The following is a 20943-nucleotide window of genomic DNA, read 5'->3' as shown; positions in this document are numbered from 1 at the left end:
TTCTCTCTCTGTTTCTCTCTGTGTTTCTCTCTGTTTCTCTCTGTGTTTCTGTGGCTTTAAATTGGTGCAGATATGGCTGTAAAAACATTTTCGAGAGAGAACTTTAGAGAGTGCCGCACAGCCGTGCCGTGATGTCCTGGATTGGCACAGAGCCGTACGGCGGATATGTACAACTTTTATGGCAACACTCTATAATAACTTTCATTAATATACCATTAACTAATGATTAATTACTGTTATTTTTTATATTTTAAGAAGCTAAAAAGTTGCTATCAACAGCAACATGAACTGCAATTGATAAACATTTGCCTGGATTAAAATTCATATTTACTAGCAAATTATTTTAAAGTTCAAATTAGCTCTGATGAGCTAATAAATGATATGCTAACATTTGAATAGTGTCATGTGTGAGCATTTGTTAATATTCAAATTCTCATTAACTATTATCTCATTATTTAAAAAATATACTAATGAAAGTTATTATAGTGTTATTAAAGTGTTATCACTTTTATAAATTTATACGCATTAAAACAGAAAAAAAAAATTAATTCAGCATTTTCATACCTACTCAACCTTTAAGGTGTTGTTTGATTTATATATATATATATATATAAAAAAAAAGAAAACGTTTTTACCACCCTGTTTTTTCACCACATCTGCATATTCAGATATTCTGAGTCACTTTACTTTATTTACAGCATGGAGTGTCAGAACCTGCCGTATATTAAAGGAGCTAAATGTAAGGAAGCTTTGGGGTTCCGCTAATATTCTCTGGTTTTCTTGCTGTTTTCGTTCTGTTTGGTCTGCAATTAAAAAAAAGTAATTTAAATGTCTGGTGCATCCAAAATATGCCCCATTAAAACCCATTCTAGTCTGTTTGGACAAACTGCATAAAATTGCAGGATCTCGGAAAGCTGTGGGAGAGCGGAGGTGAGCAATTCAACAAAGATTAGTACTCTTTATCATGTTTAACTACAACCAAAGTCAATTTAACACCAGAGTTCTCCTTTAATGCGACGGCAAATGCAAGAAAAAATGACTATTTTGTTGCATATAGACCAGAGAAATGCTATAGAATTACTTTTTTCCTTAAAGGCCCTTTTTAATTACAATAAAACACTGTAATTTTACTGCTCACCCTTAGATCACTTAAAGCTCTGGACAATTTCAGATTATTCATCACTCTTGCAGTGTTTAAACATCAGTAAAAACTAAAATAACTGGGGAATATTCTAAAACGTTGAGTTGTAGAGTATTACATTAAGTTGGCAATGATGGGATCTTATGAAGATCAGATTATTTTAAAATGTAAGATGTTCGACATGTAGCTCCTTTAAGAGTGGCAACCTGTAGTGCAAAATGTGCAAAAAGAACAACAACGTCTGTAGAAACACAGAAAAAGACAGAAATCTCAACCAGTATCAATTATAAATGCACGTGTAAATACACCAACAGTACCAGACCAAGGTCATTTTAACACCAGGTAAAAAGGAGAAAGATGGAATAAGGGGTGTCCAGTCCTGGAGATGTACCACCTGCAGATCCAAGACACTATATATATGAATAGCTCTGAAAAAAAGAGAGCACTTAAAAATGATGAGTTTCTTTGATTTTACCAAATTAAAAATCTCTGGAATATAATCAAGAGGAAGATGGATGATCACAAACCATCAAACCACCAAACTGAACTGCTTGAATTATTTTTGCACCAGGAGTAAAGCAGCATAAAGTTATCCAAAAGCAGTGTGTAAGACTGGTGGAGGAGAACATGATGCCAAGATGCATGAAAAAAAACTGTGATTAAAAACCAACCAGGGTTATTCCACCAAATATTGATTTATGAACTCCTAAAACTTTATGAATATGAACTTGTTTTCTTTGCATTATTATAGATCCCAGTTAGGCTACTAATACAGCTCTGAAAAAAAATAAGAGAGCACTTCATTTTCTGAATCAGTTTCTCTGATTTAGCTTTTTATATTTTTATTCTCCTCAATTCCAAATAAAAATATTGTCATTTAGAGCATTTATTTACAGAAAATGAGAAATGACTGAAATAACAAAAAAAGATGCAGAGCTTTCAGACCTCAAATAATGCAAAGAAAACAAGTTCATATTCATAAAGTTTTAAGAGTTCAGAAATAATCAATATTTGGTGGAATAACCCTGGTTTTTAATCACAGTTTTAATTTCATTCATCTTGGCATCATGTTTTCCTCCACCAGTCTTACACACTGCTTTTGGATAACTTTATGCTGCTTTACTCCTGGTGCAAAAAAATTCAAGCAGTTCAGTTTGGTGGTTTGATGGTTTGTGATCATCCATCTTCCTCTTGATTATATTCCAGAGGTTTTTAATTGTTATATTTAAAGAAACTCATCACTTTTAGGTGCTCTCTTTATTTCTTTCAGAGCTGTATAGACCCCTGATGGGCATGTTATCTGGGCTCAATTCATGCATCCCACCAGTTTAACTATTTATTTTTTAAGTATTTTTCATATTTCCTGCTGAAAATCACATTGAATGCTTGGCGTATTTGAAATAGGCCTTAATGAATTCTGACCAAACAACACCAGCAGTCCGTGTTGGAATCTGAGTCTCTGCAGGGTTTCTCTGAGCTGAGCTGTGGATGAGCTTCAGGATCAGAGCGCTGGAATAAATCACAGCGCGCCGCATGTTTGTTAGCTCAGATTAAATTTTTGTTATTCGTCTTACATAATTAACTCCCACTTGCTCTAAGTGTGAGCAGTGCAGCAGTTGGATTTATTAATGCTATAAAAACCTGTACTTAACTCTCACCTTAAAGCTGTGACTCCAGGCAGTAAGATAGGCGTTGAAGGTCCAGAGTCTGGAGCACAATTGGCTGATTTTTCTACAGTCAACCTGCTTGAACAGACTTAAACTAAACCTGGCAATTAAAACCTGAGCAGAAACAGGTTTACTTGAGCTTGAAGTTTCTCAAACCTGGTTCTGGAGCTCCCTGCCTTGCACAATTAGTGTTCAATCTGTTCCCAGTAGACCAAATTCAACTGATAAGCTCAGTAACAAGCCCTTTCAGAATATTGCAGATAATACATTAGAGCAGGCAAGAGTTCACCAGGACCAAACACTGCTCTACAGGGTGGTAGAAGTTCAGAACTAACGCTGGGCACCCCTGATTACATGCTGTAGATCAGTAAGTGATTGTATCTCCTTGCTCTTTGAGGAGCATGAAGGCCTTTCTGAAGGATTGCATGTAGAAAAGGCGATAAATAAAACAAGGGTCTCATATCTCAACATCTCTGAGTCTAGTCTGTTTCAAATGAGATCATAAAGAAGTTAATTCAATTTATAACCCTTCACGATACCAGAGGCAAGAAGGAAGTCGGTGTAGCAACTCAGAACTGAGTAAACGTTGTTCTTTTCTCATGAACCTCCAGATAGTCCGGCTCAAAATGAAGCTTGGCTTTTAGTTCCCAGTATTCGCTCCGGTTCGGCTCCACGTAGGCCGTGGCAGGCGACGAGCAGTACACCATGGTCTGCTGTATCCTGTCTGGGTGCAAGTACTGATGTCTGACATCGAAGTCTGGTGCATAGTGAGTTGAAACATGTGTACCATGTTTACACGGCAGACTGGCCCTGTAGGCCGCCTGCTGGTCTCTCGCCAAGATGTCGCGATAAAAATAGTCCTCTTGCAGCGGAGATGATCTGAGAGGATCTGGCGTGCAGGCGCTGAATTCCGAGCCAATCGCTGTACTCCCGACATCCTCGTCCGAGTTGGACGCCAAGGTGCCGTTCAGCTCGTCGAAGTCTCTGTACCCTTCCCCTGTGCCCTCTCCTGTTCCATAGGGGGCTCTTTTGGATGCGCCCTCTACTGGAGGAGGGATGTACTCATACACGTGACCCGCAGAGGTCCTGACCTTCGCTGACGATCGGTCGCTGTAAAGGGTGTTGAAAGAGGTCATGGTGGCGCCCATGGAAGCAGAGCGCTCTGCCTTCTTGCGTCGCTTCATCATGACCGCGAAAAGCCCGGCAGCAACAAACACAGACATGATGAAGATGAGAAGCAAAGCGAGAATAAGCACAGAGAGAGGAATCATGGGATACTGAGTATCAAAATCCAGTGCAGTCTCCAACGTAATGGTGCTGCCTGGGAAAGATTCCTCCGAGGGCGGAACGACAGATGCCGGGGTGTTTGAGTTGTTTGGGCAGAGATGAGTGGAATGAATGTAGCGCATATCCTCTCCCGAGAGCCTTGGGGGGGACTCACAAATCACACTGTTCACCACAGTTCCGGCGCTGAGCTGTTCTAGCCAGTTTTTCATCTCCACAATAGAACAGGAGCAATCCCAGGGATTCTCAAACAGATCTATCTGCACTACGGATGTCAATTCCTCCAGAACTCCGCCGACCGGCAGGCTGCGAAAGTGATTGTTTCGCAGGTTCAGTCGCGCCAGACTCAATCCACTGAACACTCCCAGGGGTAAAGCTTTGAGAAGGTTGTTGTTGAGAAAGAGCAGCTGAAGGCTGGGTACTTGCTCGAAGGTGCCTGCCGCAATCTCTCGAATGACATTGTATTCCAAGTAAAGAAACTGCAGGCTTTCCAAGCCATAGAACATGTCATCTGTGAGTCGCTCAATTAAGTTCCCATTTAAATAAAGCCTCCGTAAGTGCACCAGGTCCTCAAATGCCCTGCTGTGGATAACAGAAATACGATTGTTCCCTAAGTGAAGCAGATCCAAGCCGGTAGTTTCCGTAAAGTCTGAACTGTCAACGGAAGGGATGTAATTTCCTGTGAGGTACATCTTCTTTGGATTGTAAGGTTTGGGCTCTAAATCCGAGATGCTCTCAATCTTTCTCTCTTGGCAGTTGACGTTCAAGCCGAGGTCTGAAATCTGGAGGTTGCAAGTACACGCAGTAGGGCAGTCTAGGGATACTGGTGATTTGGTCTGGTAAGCCACCATTGGGCCGTAGTTCTGAGGCTTGCTGGAGGAGACCCGTGAGGTGGGTTTGGCACGTAGCTTCCCTGACTGACGTGGGCTCTTTGTGGGACGCATTGAGCGCTGGATATTGGAGGAGGTAAAGGAAGCGCTGGCTGTAGCAGAAGATGTTGTCCTGAAGATGCCCTCTGCACCGTGAACTGGTTCTGCTCTCATCTCGTACTCAGCAATTGCTCTCCTGGGACAAAGCTCCTGCTTCGAGATCTCGTCGAGGTCTCTGCCGTGCAGCCGGAACGGCGTCTCACAAACCACGTCTCCCACCAATGCTGTGTAGGAGATGCTCTCCAGCCAGGCTTTCAGTGCTATGAGCTCGCAAGAACAGTTCCATGGGTTCTCCTCAAGTTGCAGCTCGACAATCCTGCCCATGTGCTCCAGAAGGCCGCTATAGGGGAGCAGTTTGAGCTGGTTCCCTCTGAGGTCGAGATGCGTCAGGGGAACAAATTGAAAAATGTTTCTTGGCAGGGAAGACAGCAGGTTGTCATTCAAGATCAGCACCTCCAGATGACGGAGCCTGTTGAGGGCATTCGCCTCAATGTGACTGACGTAGTTGTAGTCGATCTGAAGATACTCCAGATTGTCGAGGCCGACGAAAGTGTCTTCCCGCAGGGCTTCGATTTTGTTGTTGTTCAGATGCAAGCGCTTTAGTCCCTGTAGTCCGTTAAAAGCCCCGCTCTCGATCTCAGCAATGTCGTTGTTTCCTAGATGCAGAATGGTGAGTCCTTCGTAATGCAAGAATTCATTAAGAGAAAGTTTTTTGAGGAGGTTGCCCGTAAGCAGGAGGTGGTACGTGCCGAAGTGCAGAGGCCCAACATCAGAGAGGCTGACGATGCCTCGGTTTTCACAGCTAGCTGTCAAAACTCCATCTCGCTCTTCACAAGCGCACAGCCCTCCGCAGATCTCCCCGTAAATGTCAAGCATCTCGGCAAAGCTCAGCGACGTGGCGACGAACGAGACGACCGATACCCAGATATGCATGTTTGAGGGCAGCGGAGCTTCACTTCACTGCAGCAGAGACGTGTCTCCTCATCTAGAAATAAAAAGGAGATGAGAGAACATTCATCATTATCATCAGTTATCAGTTTGTTCGGTTTGTTTCTATAGCACACTGAAATTGTACTGGAATTCCTACAGTAACACCACCTAATTGCTACCCGAACGCACAGAAAAGAGCAGGAAGAGGAACATCCATGATGACAAGCATGTAAATACCAACTCCAGCCCGCAGGGTTGGCCCGAGTTTTCTAGGGCACGGCGAAGGAAGGTTCAGATCTTTTACTGATTCTCACTAAGCTGGGACTGTGGATCGCAGTTCTCAGTTTTCAGCTGTTCTTAAAAACACTAATCTGTAGATTCTTATAGAACTGGTTTATAAAGCATTAATGAAGTGTTCATTAATAAAGCTAATAAAAAGCTGATAAGATAAATAAGATAATAAGATAAAGGAAATCTATTTCCTTAATGTTTAGCTTTCTCTCTGTGTTCACTCATCTATCTTTTCTTTTTTTTTAGATATCTCTCGTTATCTTTCTGTTTCTCTTCCTTATTTTTCAGTACCCTGTTCTGATCTTTTGACTTTTTTCTTTTATTCTCTCTCTCTCTTTCTCGCTCTCTCTTTCTCTTCATTTGTCTCTCGTTATCTTTGCCACAAACAAACACTCCAGCTCTATGTTAATGTCTCTCTCCATCTTTCTCTCTCTATCTCCTCTATTTATCTATTTCTCTCTCTCCCCCATCCATCATGCATTGTCTTGGTCGCCATCTCTCCACACACTCTGTTCATCTCCTTCACCTCCTTTCTGCATTCCTCTCTTTATCTCTCCAGCTCTGTTTAGGTCTATCTGTCCTTCTCTATCTCTCTCTCTTTCTCATTTTGCCTTCCAGCATTACTCTTTATCTATCTCTCCATCTCTGTGTGTGTTTATCTCTCTCTCTCTCTTTACTTCCATCTCTGTATTTATCTTAAGAGACATCTCTCACTGTTTCTTCACTGTGTTTATCTCTCTCTAACTGTATGACTCTCTCTTCCACCTCTCCCTCCCTTTCTCTCTTTCACCCTTTTTTCTCACCCTTTTTCACTCTTTCTTTCACTTGCCATTTTTCTCTCTGTTTGTCTCTCACACACTTGTCATCATTTCCCTTTCACTTTATCTCTCTCTGTGTCTCTCTCTCTTTATACCACTTCTCTCTTTCTCTCTTTTTCTATCTGTCTTCACAACTGTGTGTATCTCTTTCTATCTCTCTCTCCACCTCAGTGTGTTCATCACTCTCTTTCACCCTTTTTCTTTCACCCCTTCTCTCGTCCTTCAATAATTCTATCTCCTGCCATTCTTCCTCTCTCTCTCTCATCTCTCTCTTTCTCTCTCTCACACACACACACTATTCCTCCATTCTTTCTCTTTCTTTATCAACAATATTTCACTCTCTCGTTTCTCAGTTTTTCTCTCTCGCCATTACTCCTTTTTTCTGTCTCTTTCCCACTCTTCCACTGTTTTTTAACTCCCTTTCTCATCACCATTCCTCCACTCTCTCTCTCCTCCTATTTCTCTCTCTCATACACACACACACACACACACCTCTCTTTCTTTCAGTTGCTATCAGTCTTTACCTCTGTGTGCATCTCTCTCTCTCTTCCACCACCCTCTCTCACTCTTTCACCCTTTTCCTTTTGCCCTCTCTCTCACCCTGCACTCATTCTCTGTCTTGCTATTCTTCCTCTCTCTCTCTCTCTCTCTCTCTCTCTCTCTCTCACACACATACACTATTCCAATTTTTTTTTATCCGTTTTTTATTGGAATTGTCCATTCCACCTTAAATAGCGCTTCACTGCTGAAGCAGTTAAGGTGGAATGGGCATGTGTTCTATAAGAAGTCAAATTATGTTTAATCTTTGTATATCTCTCTATTTATCACGCGCACACGCACGCACATTCAAAGACACACACGCGCACACGCCCACACGCACAAACACGCATGCACACACACACACGCACATGCACGTGAAGATGAACTCGAGACTGAACTTCCCTCATTAAGTCTGTCTCTAACTGACCTCCTACACTCTCACACACTCTCTCACACACACCACCTATTCTATAACACACTCCGCGCACTTTCACGCACACTCGCGCACCCTGAACCCAACCGCGCGCGGAACGACCCCACGGTGCGCGCGCCTTACCGGTCAGCACTCCGTCCGGTGACCTCAGCCCGCGAGCGCCCAGCGCCGGTCCAGCTCAGAGCATCCTCCTCCTGCCTCAGCCTCACCATCATCCACTCTACACCCAGCACTGCCAGAGCAGCAGCAGGAGGAGGAGGAGGGGGCGGGGCCAGCGGGCACGTGACAACGATGAGGAGGAAGAGCAGCAGGAGGATGAAGATGTTATGACGATCATGTCGAATTGATTACGTCATGTATTTTGGATCTGAAATCGATACTGAGCGTGTAAAAGATCACACTGCAGAGGAACTAATCACAATCATCAGAGATAAGCATCACAACCTCAGAACCTTCATCATCATCATCATCATCATCATCAGAGGAGGAGGAAGATTATTTAAAAAATATTTATTTAAAGGAATGATCATGGTGATTATTATAAGGACAGAGACAATAATAGTGTTGGGGAAAGGTGATGATGATGATGGTGATGATGATGGTGATTATAACTGTATAACAGTGATGACAGCAGTCATGCAAAGGAGATGATGATGAGAACAATGATGATGGTGAGGATGGCAATAATGGCAATAATGGTAATGATGGTGTAATAATAGTGTGATAACATAAATGGTGATGTGATTATGTAATTGTGCAATTTGTATTGTTGCATTTATGATTATTGTAAGGATAACAGTATTGGTTGTGGTGGTGGTGGTGGTAATGTGATTATGATTAATGTGATTATGGTGATGGTGATGATTGAGGTGATGATAAACGGTAATTATGTTAGTCATATGATAAGAATGTTATGTTGATGGTTAACGTGATGACCATCACAACTGTAATGGTAAAAATGGTAGTTACAGTGATGTGATGATGGTGGTGATGATATAATTGTTTAAATAGTGTTGGCCACAGTGATAATTACAACAGTGATAAATCCAGAAATGATGCTAATGATGAAGATGATGATATATAATGATAACAGTGACAATGAAAATGTTGGTAGTGATGTTGATAAACAATCAAAGTGGCAGTGATGATGGTGATGATGATGAGGATAGCGACACTGAAGATAGTAATCATGGTTACATTGATAATGGTTATAGTGATGATAACATTAAAGGTGTTGATCATGGTGGGGTTATGTTGATAACAGTGTTTGAGTTTATGATGATTATGATGATGGTGGTGATGCTGATAATGGTAAGGATGTAATAATGGGTTTAGCTGTAAAATACAGCAAATACATGGAATTATCACAGCTGTATCTAAAAGTAACTTTACAAAAACTGGTCTGAATGGAAAATAAAGATCACAATTGAACACAGAGCAAATACAGAGCAAGAGAAAAGAGAGTGTGTGTAAAAGAGTGTGTGTAAGAGAGGAAAAAAAATATAAGAGAAAGATGAAAAGGCAGTGAGCTCAGAGCAGAGGTGTGTCAGAAACATGAAAGCGGTTCTGGAGGAAGCTCAGTGACCCCATTACCCACCACTACTGTTACTGTTACTGCTACTGCTACTGCTACTGCTGCTACTGGTGCTGCTGGTGTGGTCAGGAGCTTCAGCTAGAAGGACGTCCAGCTAACAGAGGGAGTTACTCAGCCATCATGGCGTCCAGTTGAGCATCTCTCTGACATTGAGAAGGAAAATGCTGACACGGCTGGGCCGCAGAGCCCATCGCCTAGAGCGCACACGGCTCTGACTGACATCTCAGGCTCTGGAAGTTTTCTGGCCTCCGGAAACGTTCTGAAAGATGGCATTTAGGTGGAGTCTGGAACGCTGGAACGCCGAACAGATACAGAGCTCTGACAGAACCAGAACCTGTCATTAGCATTGACATTGACTTACACTGTAAAAAAAAAAAAAAACATCTCATAAGATGTACAATTTGCACTCACTTCATTTGAGTAGAGTTTACTCCATAGCTTTTGCAAATATTACCTGAATTTACTTATCTTTTCTATTGGTTCCTCTCATCATTTTTTAACATAATAGGCTTATCTGTCCGTGTGTAGTCTTGTCCACCAGGACTACCTTTCCTTTGGGTATTCAGTGAATACTTAAAAGAGAAATAAGGAACATAAAAAGAGGTCCAATAATACTCACCTCTCAACAGCAAAAGAGCTAGCGCGTAGCAAAGCTAGTGGCTAATGCTAATGCTGCTTTAGCAGTGCTAGCCAGGGTTGACAGCAGGCTACAGGCCGATTATAGTGACCTCTGAACGGCAAAAGAGGTAGCGCTTAGCGCGGGGAGTGGCTAATGCTACCACTGCTCCGGACTCGAGTCTCAGTGCTGGAGAACTAAACTGTCCTGGGGAACTAAACTGCTTTTTAAGGATTTTAAGTGCAGCTTGTAGTGTGAAAAAAGGTAATATCAATTTAATTTGCCATGCAATGAGTCTACCAACCAATTGTACTATTATACAGAAAAAAATCAGTCTAGCACATAGTCATGCTTGGGCATAAATAGCAAATAGTGGTAACTTGCTCTGACAGCCTACAACACTGGGGCCAGATTGTCAGCCATTATATATAAAATACAACTGTATACCCAAATGAAGGTAGCCTTGGTGGGCAAGACTACACACTGATGGTGAGTGAGTGTTGGGGAAGACACAACCATTATGAAATTAAATAATGCCAGGAACCAATAGGTTTACTTTTTGTCTAATGCTCTTTTAAGATCATTTAAGGAAACTTTATCAATTCTACCCAAGTCTACCTGCATAATACATACTAATATACATACAGTGATATAATTGGCTTTCCTTAACCCATTTCCAGACCTGAATTATACTATAAGAATGCTGTTTTTGGTTAGTAATGCTATAAAAATCCATTACATTGGAAGCCTATACATTTTAATTTTTATCTTTGCTATTGACCTTTTTATGTATTTCACAAATTATCCCTAAACATGATAAAAAAGAAGTGTTCTTAATGATGGACATACAAAAAAAAAACACATGATGTCCATTGTAATAAATACTGGGTCTGAAAGGGTTAAGTAAGGGTTAAGGGTTTTTTACTGCTGATAATTATGTAACACTGTGGATTTTACCCAAAATTACACAATTAACTTCTGCTAAACTGTATATTTACTAAACCCATTAATCGTCTCATCCTTTCTCACCACGAGGTTGAGATAAAGCATTTTGAAGCAGAAACTCAGTAACTCTGTGTGTGAAAGTAAATCAGCAGTGTGGGGAGGTCTCGACAGCAGGGTGATCTGAGGAAAAACTGCGACATTAAACGTTTCCCTCCGTCATCGTTCCTGTTGCGACGGCTGTCTGCTGCGATTTAGATCCTTTCTAATGATTAAACTTCACACGGTGGCATTTCAGAGTACAAAGCAGAGCTCAGTTCTGCGCTCGAGCGACGCTGTGACTTCTGACTTTTACACGTCGCTTTTGAACTAATTAAGCCAGACAGCGGTGCTGCTTCACTAATTATCAGCTTTGTTCTTCACAGCACAGCTCTGATACCTGGAGAATGTACCGATGTTGGAGTTCTGGAGGCGGGAAATTAGGGCAGGAATGCAGGTGATCAGAATGAAGGAGAAATTAAGGCTTAAGTATAAGTTCTACTAGGAGACTCTACTAGAAACCAGCTTCTCTTTTCTTCAATTTGTCTTTATAAGACTTTTTTCTGCTTTCAGATGCTTTTTAAACTCCCCCTCATTCCGTTCCACCATCTCCAGTTTTTTCCCTATTGGTTGCAGAGTAGCATCACAGCGCTTACACTCAGAGGAAAGCGCAGCGACTCGGTTCTGATACATCAGCTCACAGACACAGCCTTGTCCTGATCCACATCACCCTAGGAGTGATGAGGGGAAAGAGAGAGCACCATCTACTGTACTGTACCCACCCAGAGAGAGCAAGACCAACTGTGTGTGCTCTCTCAGGGCTCTGGCAGCTGATGGCAAGCTGCATAACTGGGATTAGAACCAGCGCCCGCACAATCTAATAGTGACAGCACTTTAGACCGCTGGACCACTCTGTGCCCCTATAATTATCAATAATTGATTTTTTAAAGAAAGGTTAACTATTACATGCTAATTAATTTACTATCTAATAATCGATTGAGCTACCAAGTTAAATACAACTCTGTTATTGGTGGATTCAGTCTATGTTAAGTGTTAAACTGACCAATGGACACTTAGAAAATCAATAAAGGCACACCTATCATGTCAGAAACCTGTGCATAAAGGTGCATAATGTTTTTGTTTACTTACAGTAAGCTTATATTTCCAGATTTCCACTAAGGCTGGGTGCAGCAGCATTAGCATTAGCAGCTAACTGGTAGTGCTAGTAGGTTGTCCCACGTAGCTTGTTTTAACACGGTAAACATGCAGACGACAGGCTGATATTATTCACCTCTGAAAGGTGAAAGGGCTAGCGCTTAGCGTGGTTCACGGATAATGCTAATGCTGCTCCAGCAGTGCTATGAGTTGCAATGAAATAAAAGTAAATAGCAAATAAATACAAAAAAAGTACAAAATACTTTTGTAACTTTATTGTATTCTGTCTGAATATATGTTATCTTCACTAGGAACTGTCTGAATCAGTTTTTCATGCATGAGTATAATAAAATGTAGAAAATATGAAGTTAAATATTAACATTCTGTTCTGTTGAAGGGAGTACCTCACTCAGTGGACATGCTAATTCCCGCCTGTCATTTCATCCTCTGATGACGGCGTTTCTCTCCGTTAAACGGAGGTGTGATTGGGGTCATGCAATCCCCTTCAGTCCCCTCTTTCAGCAGCACTGAGGTCCTGTTTATTCCGGTGTTCTCTCCGGCTCAGATGACAGACTCCTTGCGTGGTGTTCTCTCAGATGTGCGAGTCCCATCACACTGGGCGTGAAATATTCAATTTCACTCCTGTCACGCCTGGGTCTGGGATTTGGCTGGGGCGTGGGGCCACAGTGGAGAGAGCACAATAAAACAGAGAAATGGGTCAGAGAGATTTAGAGAGAGAGAGACAGAGAGAGAAACGAGCGCTCTGTATTTTCTGAGCTTCCCCGGCTGTATCTACAGTGCGTTCACGAATCAGAATATAGAAACATCTGTATCCTCCGCACTAGTGAACCATGTGAGGCACAATTTGAGTTAGGCATGCTTTCTGACCACAGAGCTGCTCTTTTCTCTTAGCAGTATGAGCTTTGTTAGGATTCTGTGTAGTTTCATAGTATTGAGTATTGTACAAAGGATTAATTTCTGTCCTCACATCACATCCAAACTAAGTTTAAATAGGAGTCTGCAGTTGAGTCTCTGATTGATTCTGATGCCTCAGTAAGTCCATATTATACTTAGCAGGTTTTTTAACACATAATGAAAGAGAGTTTTCATCCTTCCAACACAGAACCTAAAAACCGAATCCTACCAAACATAAAAGAACCTCAAACATAAAAAACCCAAGCACATATAATCCCTCAAACACTGAAACCCCAAATAAGAAAACCCAGCATAGAACTCCCCAAAACCAGAGTCCATCCCCCAACCCAGAACCCTAACAAACACAGAACACTCAAAAACAGAACCCCTTAAAACAGGCCAACAAACAAGGAAAGCCCCCAAATGCAACAACCTAAAAAAAAAGCCTCCAAACAAGGAACCCCCAAACACAGAACCCTAAAACAGAATCCCAAACAAAAATTTCGCCAAACACAGAATCCCCACATACACAGAATTGTCCAAATACAATATCCCAAAAACAGAATCCACAAACAAGTAATCCCCCAAACACCCCAAGCAAGAAAACCCAGCATAGAACCCCCAAACCAGAACAAAGAGTGAACCCCCAAAACACAGGGACTCCCCAATCACAGAACACAAAAAAACAGAACCCATTTAAACAAAGAAATCCCCCAAATGCAGAACCCAAAAAAAACAGGATCCTGAACACAAAATCCCCCAAAACCAGAATTCCTTAACCCAGTACTCTCACAAACCCAGAATCCTCAAATATAGAAACCTAAAAACAGAACTCCCCACACACAAACACTGAAACCCCCAAATACCGAACTCCAAAAACCCAGAACTATAACAAATATCATTATCAATAACATATCATACTCAAAAAAATATTTTTCCACATTTTGATTTCAGGCCCAAAATCCAATCCCAAGTTGTATTGAAGACTGTTACGTGTGAACTTGTGTGTTAGTTTATTGGGTACGTTGCTGATTCTGTTGCTGCGGTTAATTCATACCACACTCAGCAGGATAGTTTTGTTTGGCAGGGTCTTTTTGTCGCATAATGAAAGAGCTTTGGGAAGTGGGGGGTGGGTGGGGGGGTGTTAGGGGGGGATGTTGTATGAAAACTAGTGGAGCATCTGGGTAAGTCTTCCGTGACGGTGCGCACACACACACACACACACACACACACACACACACACACACTTCCGTCTCTAGCTCTTCTCTTCTCTTCATAAACCCAGGCCTCAGATTGGCTGTTGTGTTGGGAGACGGGCAGAGCGCTGATTGATGAGTCAAGTTTGTGGGTCATTAGGTGGAACCTCTCCGAACGTTCAGCTCGAATCAGCCTCAGAGCCGCACCGTCAGCGGGAACGCCGTGGGCCGAGAGGGTAAAGAGAAGTGACAGGCGGCTCCGGGCAGGTTTGACAAAGAGCTTTGGCAGCAAAACAAAAGCTCAGGTCAGGCGACGGACGTACGATAATCTGTACGACAAAAACGTCTAATTAACCCGGAGCGAGGACCAACAGCTGCCTGTCTGATCTCAGCGTAATGAATTTTATCTTCAGGAGAAAAGGCCTGGAAAAGCTTGAGACACGTTAAAGACTCTATCATGCTTACGTAATTGTTGCGCGTATTTATGTGTGTATGCTCTGGCCTCTCGGAGAGGCAGGCAATGTGATTGGAGGAGACGGGGGAAGGGAGGGAGGAGCTACACTGGCTTGCACTTGGCTGAGAAATCCACCAGCAGCAGTTCAGTCTTACAGGACAGGAGGTTCAAGTTCAGCACGGGCAACCATTCAAACTGGCTGGCGCTGAAGGCCAGAGGCGTATAGCTCTTGGCACGTTCATCAGTGCAAAAAGAAGCAGAGATAACAGATGCATGAGTGGCACACTGCCACACTGTATGCAAACTATATGTATATCAGTATGTAGCCGACAGTTTGTCCCACTTTTCTACGCTAACAGATTCTGCTCTACTGGGAAAGACTTCGCACTAGATGTTGGAACGTTGCTGTGATTGGGATTTGATTGCATTCAGCCCTGTAACCCTGTGTTCACACTGAAAAGCAACAAAGCATCAGGCCACTATTCATTCATTTCCATAGAAGGAAGCGACAAAGCGGCAGAGCGACACTGAGTTGAAATTTCGTATTTTGTTCCTACTATCGTAAAAAAAAACCTTTACTACAGGAAACGGCCAAAAGTCGTTTAGGCTTTAGGTCGTTAAAGCCTAGGAGTCAAGCAATTCCTCATATTTATACCCTGTTTTCCCTCCAAAATTATATTTTTCAAGCGGGAGTACAAATGACTTGATGTTGAATAAAATAAATTATTTTAAAAAACATTCACCATATCTTATCTGATCTTAATTTAGATATCAAATACATATTTAATACAAAAACACATTTTTCGCACAATCAACAATATGTTTTTTAGGGCTCATGAAGTAATACTAATTTTTGTGCCTTTTGTTCTAGTTGGAAGCTGGACCATGGTAGACCAGTGTATAAACACAGGGTAAGAGACCTACGGGCATCAGTTATGTCAGGTACCCATTTCTCAGTCCAGTCCAGTCTTGCTTTCTCTTGGTGATTCTTCTCAGGTTCTTATTATAATCATTTTTTTCTTTTGACCTGTTGGTGGGATGAATGGCTGTGTGATTCTTTTCTACAAGAAATGAAAGAGAACAGCCAGGTCCATCCCTTATTATGGTTGCTGTGGTTTTGAGGTTAATGGCAGGGTGTACGCTGGTGTTGGCAATTGTCAGTATCCAGTAGAGAAAATTAGATGTAGTGCTGTGTAGGGTTTTCATACTGGTGAAACAAGTGCCTGGTAATTGTCAGTAATCACACAATATTGAAAAAATATTTTTTTTGCAGTTTTTGCGCCACATGTCAGACAGTGTTATATTATTTTTGTGCCCCTTTTAAATTGGTACTGTTTTTTTGATCTGTTGGACTTGTTATTAATATGGCTGGGTCAGTAAGGAATATAGAGAGTGTTTTAGGTGTTTCAAATACACATTTGAGCCGTTCTGTACTTTTTCTTAATCTTGCATTGTTTTCACACCTAAAGGGGTTATCTGAAATCTGAAGCAAGTTTTGGTTTGTTTGCAGTGTAAAAGTAATGTTTTGAGATTGGAAGAGTGGAAATCCAACTCACTGAATTATCAACATTCTACAAACCAATCAATGTAAAGTATAAAGAGACGCTGCAGAGGAAGGAGTACTGTTGTGTTCCTGTTAACTGATTCAGTTCAGAGAAGCCCTGAGCTTAAGGCAGAGGTTGATGGACTGGGCGTGGTTTTGACATGAACAGCGATCTGGGTCGACTTTTTTCTTCCAGACTCTGACACACCAGTCTTCTTTGATCATGTCTCGGGGAGGAGAAGTTCAAGATCAATCTTTTTTTTAATTTCTTTTAGAAGCACATAGATGGTGCACCTTATTTCTAGTGCATCTGAGCACGAAGAAACAGGTACCAGGATTATTTAAAACAAAGAAAATGAAAAACAAAACTGATACAATCTTGATAAAAGTTGTTAAATAACACAAAAGTGTTATCAAGGATTCTCTCAAATACAGAAATCCCTAAACACAAAAAAACAAAGAGACCCTCAAACACAGAAACCCAAATACAGAACTCCAACACCAAACCCTAAATAAAGAAACCCAAACACAGAGACCCGAAAACAGAAAACCCTCAAACATATAAATCCTGAAACACAGAGACCCAAACAAAGAAACCCTGAAACACAGAGACCCTCAAACACAGAAACCCAAATACAGAACTCCAACACCAAACCCTAAATAAAGAAACCCAAACACAGAGACCCTCAAACACAGAAACCCAAATACAGAACTCCAACACCAAACCCTAAATAAAGAAACCCAAACACAGAGACCCCCAAACAGAAAACCCTCAAACATATAAATCCTGAAACACAGAGACCCAAACAAAGAAACCCTGAAACACAGAGACCCTCAAAGACAGAAACCTCCAAACACAGATAACATAAAGCACAGAGACCCCTCATACGCAATCCCCCAAACACAAAGACCCTCAAACACAGAAACTGTCAAACATAGAAACCCTCAAACACAGAGACACAAACAAAGAAACCCTGAAACACAGAGACCCTGAAACACAGAAACCGTCAAACACAGAAACCCTCAAACACAGAGACCCCCAAACACAGAGACCCTTAAACACAGAGAACCTCAAACACAAACCCTCAAACACAGAAACCCTCAAACACAGAGGCCCCCAAACACAGAGAACCTCAAACACAGAGACCATCAAACACAGAAACCCTCAAACACAAAGACCCCAATACAGAACTCCCAAACACAGAACCCTCCCAAACACAGGAAACTAGCACAGAACCTATAAACACAGAAACTCCAAATAAAGAACTCCAACACCCTAAATAAAGACACCCAAACACAGAGACCCAAACAAAAAAAACCCTTAAACAAAGAAACTCCCAAACACAGAAATTCCCTCAAACACAGAGATATCAAACACAGAAACTCGCAAACACAGAAACACTTATACAGAACTCCCAATCAAAGAACCCTCCCAAACACAGGAACCACGCAGAAACACCAAACCCTAAACAAAGAAACCCAAACACATAACCCTTCCAAACACAGGAATCTAGCACAGTACCTCTAAACACAGAAAATCCCAAACATAGAGACATAAAGTACATTACCCCTAAAAACAGAAAGGCCAAACCACAAAGAACACTCAAACACAGAAACATAAACCCTCTAAACACAGAAATACTCTCAAACACCCATAAACACAGAACCCTGAACACAAAAACAGAAACATCCTCAAACATAGAACCTCAAACACAGAACATCTCCTGAAAGAAAGCAGGAGTCTGAAATGCAAGGAATGCTGACTCACTAACTGAAAAAGCAATTCATAAAACCATTAAAATATGTTAATATTATTGGAGTTTGAACTAATTCACCATGTAACCTTATAGTTCCTTACATTATTATAGAGGGAGCGGTTGTGGGACAATGTGAACACAACACAAATAAATAAACTGAAAGGAACGTATGTGAGCCTGGAGCGATCCCAGAACTCCTCCACCAGCAGGTCCAGTGGAGGGATTTCAGAAACCTGATGATGATGATTTCGCTCCCAGTGCCGCATTCAGTAAGAGCCTGTTCAGCAGGTATATGTGAGGGAAGCATGCTGGGATGTGGATCTGAATGTGCTGCCAGATGCTGGAACAGATGTTAATGGGCAGAGGAACATGAAGACGCACAGCACCAGAACATGAAACTAATACGAGCAGGTCGCCAGAGGCAAAGCTTCATTTCCTTTTTAGAGGCTTTGCTTCTCTGCTTAGTCATTTCCCATATCTGGTTCCCCTGTGTTCCCCGTGGCTCCAGCAGTCCTCCAGACTCTCACCCTGAAGTGTGAAAAAAAGGCCGCCGTGGCTCTACAGGCCTCCAGCGATGACGGCCTGCAGGGTGTTTCCCTTGTCATATCGCTAATGCATTACTGTGAATCCTACAGTGGGATCAAAGTCATGGTCACGGTCATGCATTAGCGTTAGCTGCTAACCTGTGTTATACACAGCAAATGAAAAAGAAAAAGTAGCTCAAATATGATTTTCTCACCAAATCTGATATTTATTTTAAACTGTTCACTCTATCTTTTAAACGTGACCTGTATATCTGACATTCAATTTAACGGCTTCATGTTCAATTGACCCAAATTTTACCAAATTGAAAACCTCTGCAATATAATCAAGGATGATCACAAGCCATCAAATTTTTGCACCAGGAGTAAAGCAGCATAAAGTTATCCAAAAGCAGTGTGTAAGACTGGTGGAGAAGAAAACGATGCCAAGACAAAAACTTTGATTGAGGGTTATTGCACTAAATATTGATTTCTGAACTCTCTGCCTCTTCAACCGCAAATCTATGTAGATTCACCCTCCAGCAAGACGATGACCCTAAACCTAAAAACAGAGCTACAGTGGAATGGTTTTGATCAAAGAATGTTAATTTTAATATTTTGTAGATGATTGATTTAGCTCTTTCTCTCTTTTTTCTCTCTTAGTATTTTATGCTGTCGAGTTTATCATAAGCTAAAATGTTCATTTATACTTTGGTAAAAGTTCAATAAACAGCTGAACCAGCTGAACTTTTAAAGCTTCATGAATATGAATTTTTCTTTTTTCTTTGCATTATTTGAGGTCCGAAAGCCATTTCTCATTTTCTGCAAATAAATGCTCTAAATGACAATATTTTTGGGGGGAATTTGGGAGAAATGTTGTCCGTAGTGGATTAAAGGCTCTTTATCCTGAACTACAGTCATTTTATTTGGAATAAAACCCTTCACCTTTGTATTAAGGGCCCATTATTCCTGAACTAGGGCTGTTTTAGCTGGACTGAGACCCTTCACATCTGGATTAGGGGCCTTTTACTTCTTTTTTTGGGAGAAATGTTGTCTGTAGTTTATAGAATAAAACAATAATGTTCATTTTATTCAAACATAAACCTATAAATATCGGAAGTCCCAAATCAAATCACATATCAGAATGGTAGCAGTTTGCAGCTCTGGAGGATCCGGGTCCCTGTCCTCAAGCCTCTCGACTTCAGAAGCGCATTATCTCACGCTCGGTGGCGTTTCGCATCCTCAGAGCATCTTTAGCTCATTAGGGTTATAAATAAATGTAGAGAACAACAAGACATCCTTCTTCATCTCTGGACAAAAGCAAGCGTCTGTCAGAGCTCGTCACGGGAGACCAGCAAACTGCTCCTCTCAGGCCTCTGCGAGACTCGTGTCGATATGGCGAGGGAGCCGGTAACTGTGAGATGACACTGTTTGGACATGAAGTCACATCCCGTTTGCGTCCACCTTGACCAAGTTGCTGTAAAATGGGTCAAAGTGCCCAGTCATCCCTCTCTCTCTCTCTCTCTCTCTCTCTCTCTCTCTCTCTCTCTTTCTCTCTGTATTTATTATTTAATTTCTGACATTCCATTGTATGTAGGACACCACAATCCCCGGTCTAGAACAACTGTGTTTTGAAGGTGAGAAAAGCACACAGCTCTGAAACTCTACAGCGCCCCCTGCTGGTCACCCAATCACCATCTACAGCTCACAGCTACCGTAAAACCTCATTTATGATGTTATTTTTAACCTACATTTCAACACTGTGTCTATTGGGGGTGTTTTTCTAACAGTAGCCAGCCATCCTCATTAAAACAGGTAAAACAGAACATTGGTTTTAGATTTAGAACACTGGTTTAGGTAAAAAAAAAAATCAGTCTAGTAAAATCAGATTATTGTTCCTTTTTATCATGGTGCAATTTTTATCATTTGGCCAAGTGGGAACAGGCCACAGTGATCGCACTTGAGTGTGAATCAAAATAGATCCAATCTCAGACTAACACATTGAAAAGGTTTGTTTGGTGTGAAAATATGTTCCAAACTCAGTCCAACCAACTATCAAGGTTTCTTATCAAGTTTGGGGGATGCAGTTTTAATATAATACATTATCTAAATGAACTACTTAATGTATGTATTAGTATGTATTTAATGATTTATTAATCTGTAAGGCCTTTCAACTCT

At 41.5% G+C, this 20943-nt stretch overlaps 1 protein-coding gene across 1 annotated transcript; it reads right to left on the bottom strand.

Annotated features, from left to right (window-relative positions):
* Positions 1 to 2189: 2189 nt before the first annotated feature.
* Positions 2190 to 8266, bottom strand: slitrk5b (SLIT and NTRK-like family, member 5b). Its single transcript, XM_015602222.3, has 2 exons — positions 8157 to 8266; positions 2190 to 6006 (listed from the first exon to the last, which is right to left on the bottom strand). Exon 2 carries the CDS (start codon positions 5952 to 5954, stop codon positions 3378 to 3380), a length of 2577 nt encoding a protein of 858 aa, XP_015457708.3. The 5' UTR covers positions 5955 to 6006; positions 8157 to 8266; the 3' UTR covers positions 2190 to 3377.
* Between the last annotated feature and the right edge of the window lie 12677 nt (positions 8267 to 20943).

Source organism: Astyanax mexicanus, chromosome 11, assembly GCF_023375975.1.
Source record: "Astyanax mexicanus isolate ESR-SI-001 chromosome 11, AstMex3_surface, whole genome shotgun sequence".
Classification (NCBI taxonomy): domain Eukaryota; kingdom Metazoa; phylum Chordata; class Actinopteri; order Characiformes; family Acestrorhamphidae; genus Astyanax; species Astyanax mexicanus.
Note: the sequence above shows the minus strand (reverse complement) of the source record. Positions and strands in the feature narration are given on the sequence as shown.

What these genes read in the sequence shown, in the direction of transcription:
- slitrk5b (XM_015602222.3), bottom strand. Translation starts at nt 5,954, where the DNA reads ATGCATATCTGGGTATCGGTCGTCTCGTTCGTCGCCACGTCGCTGAGC.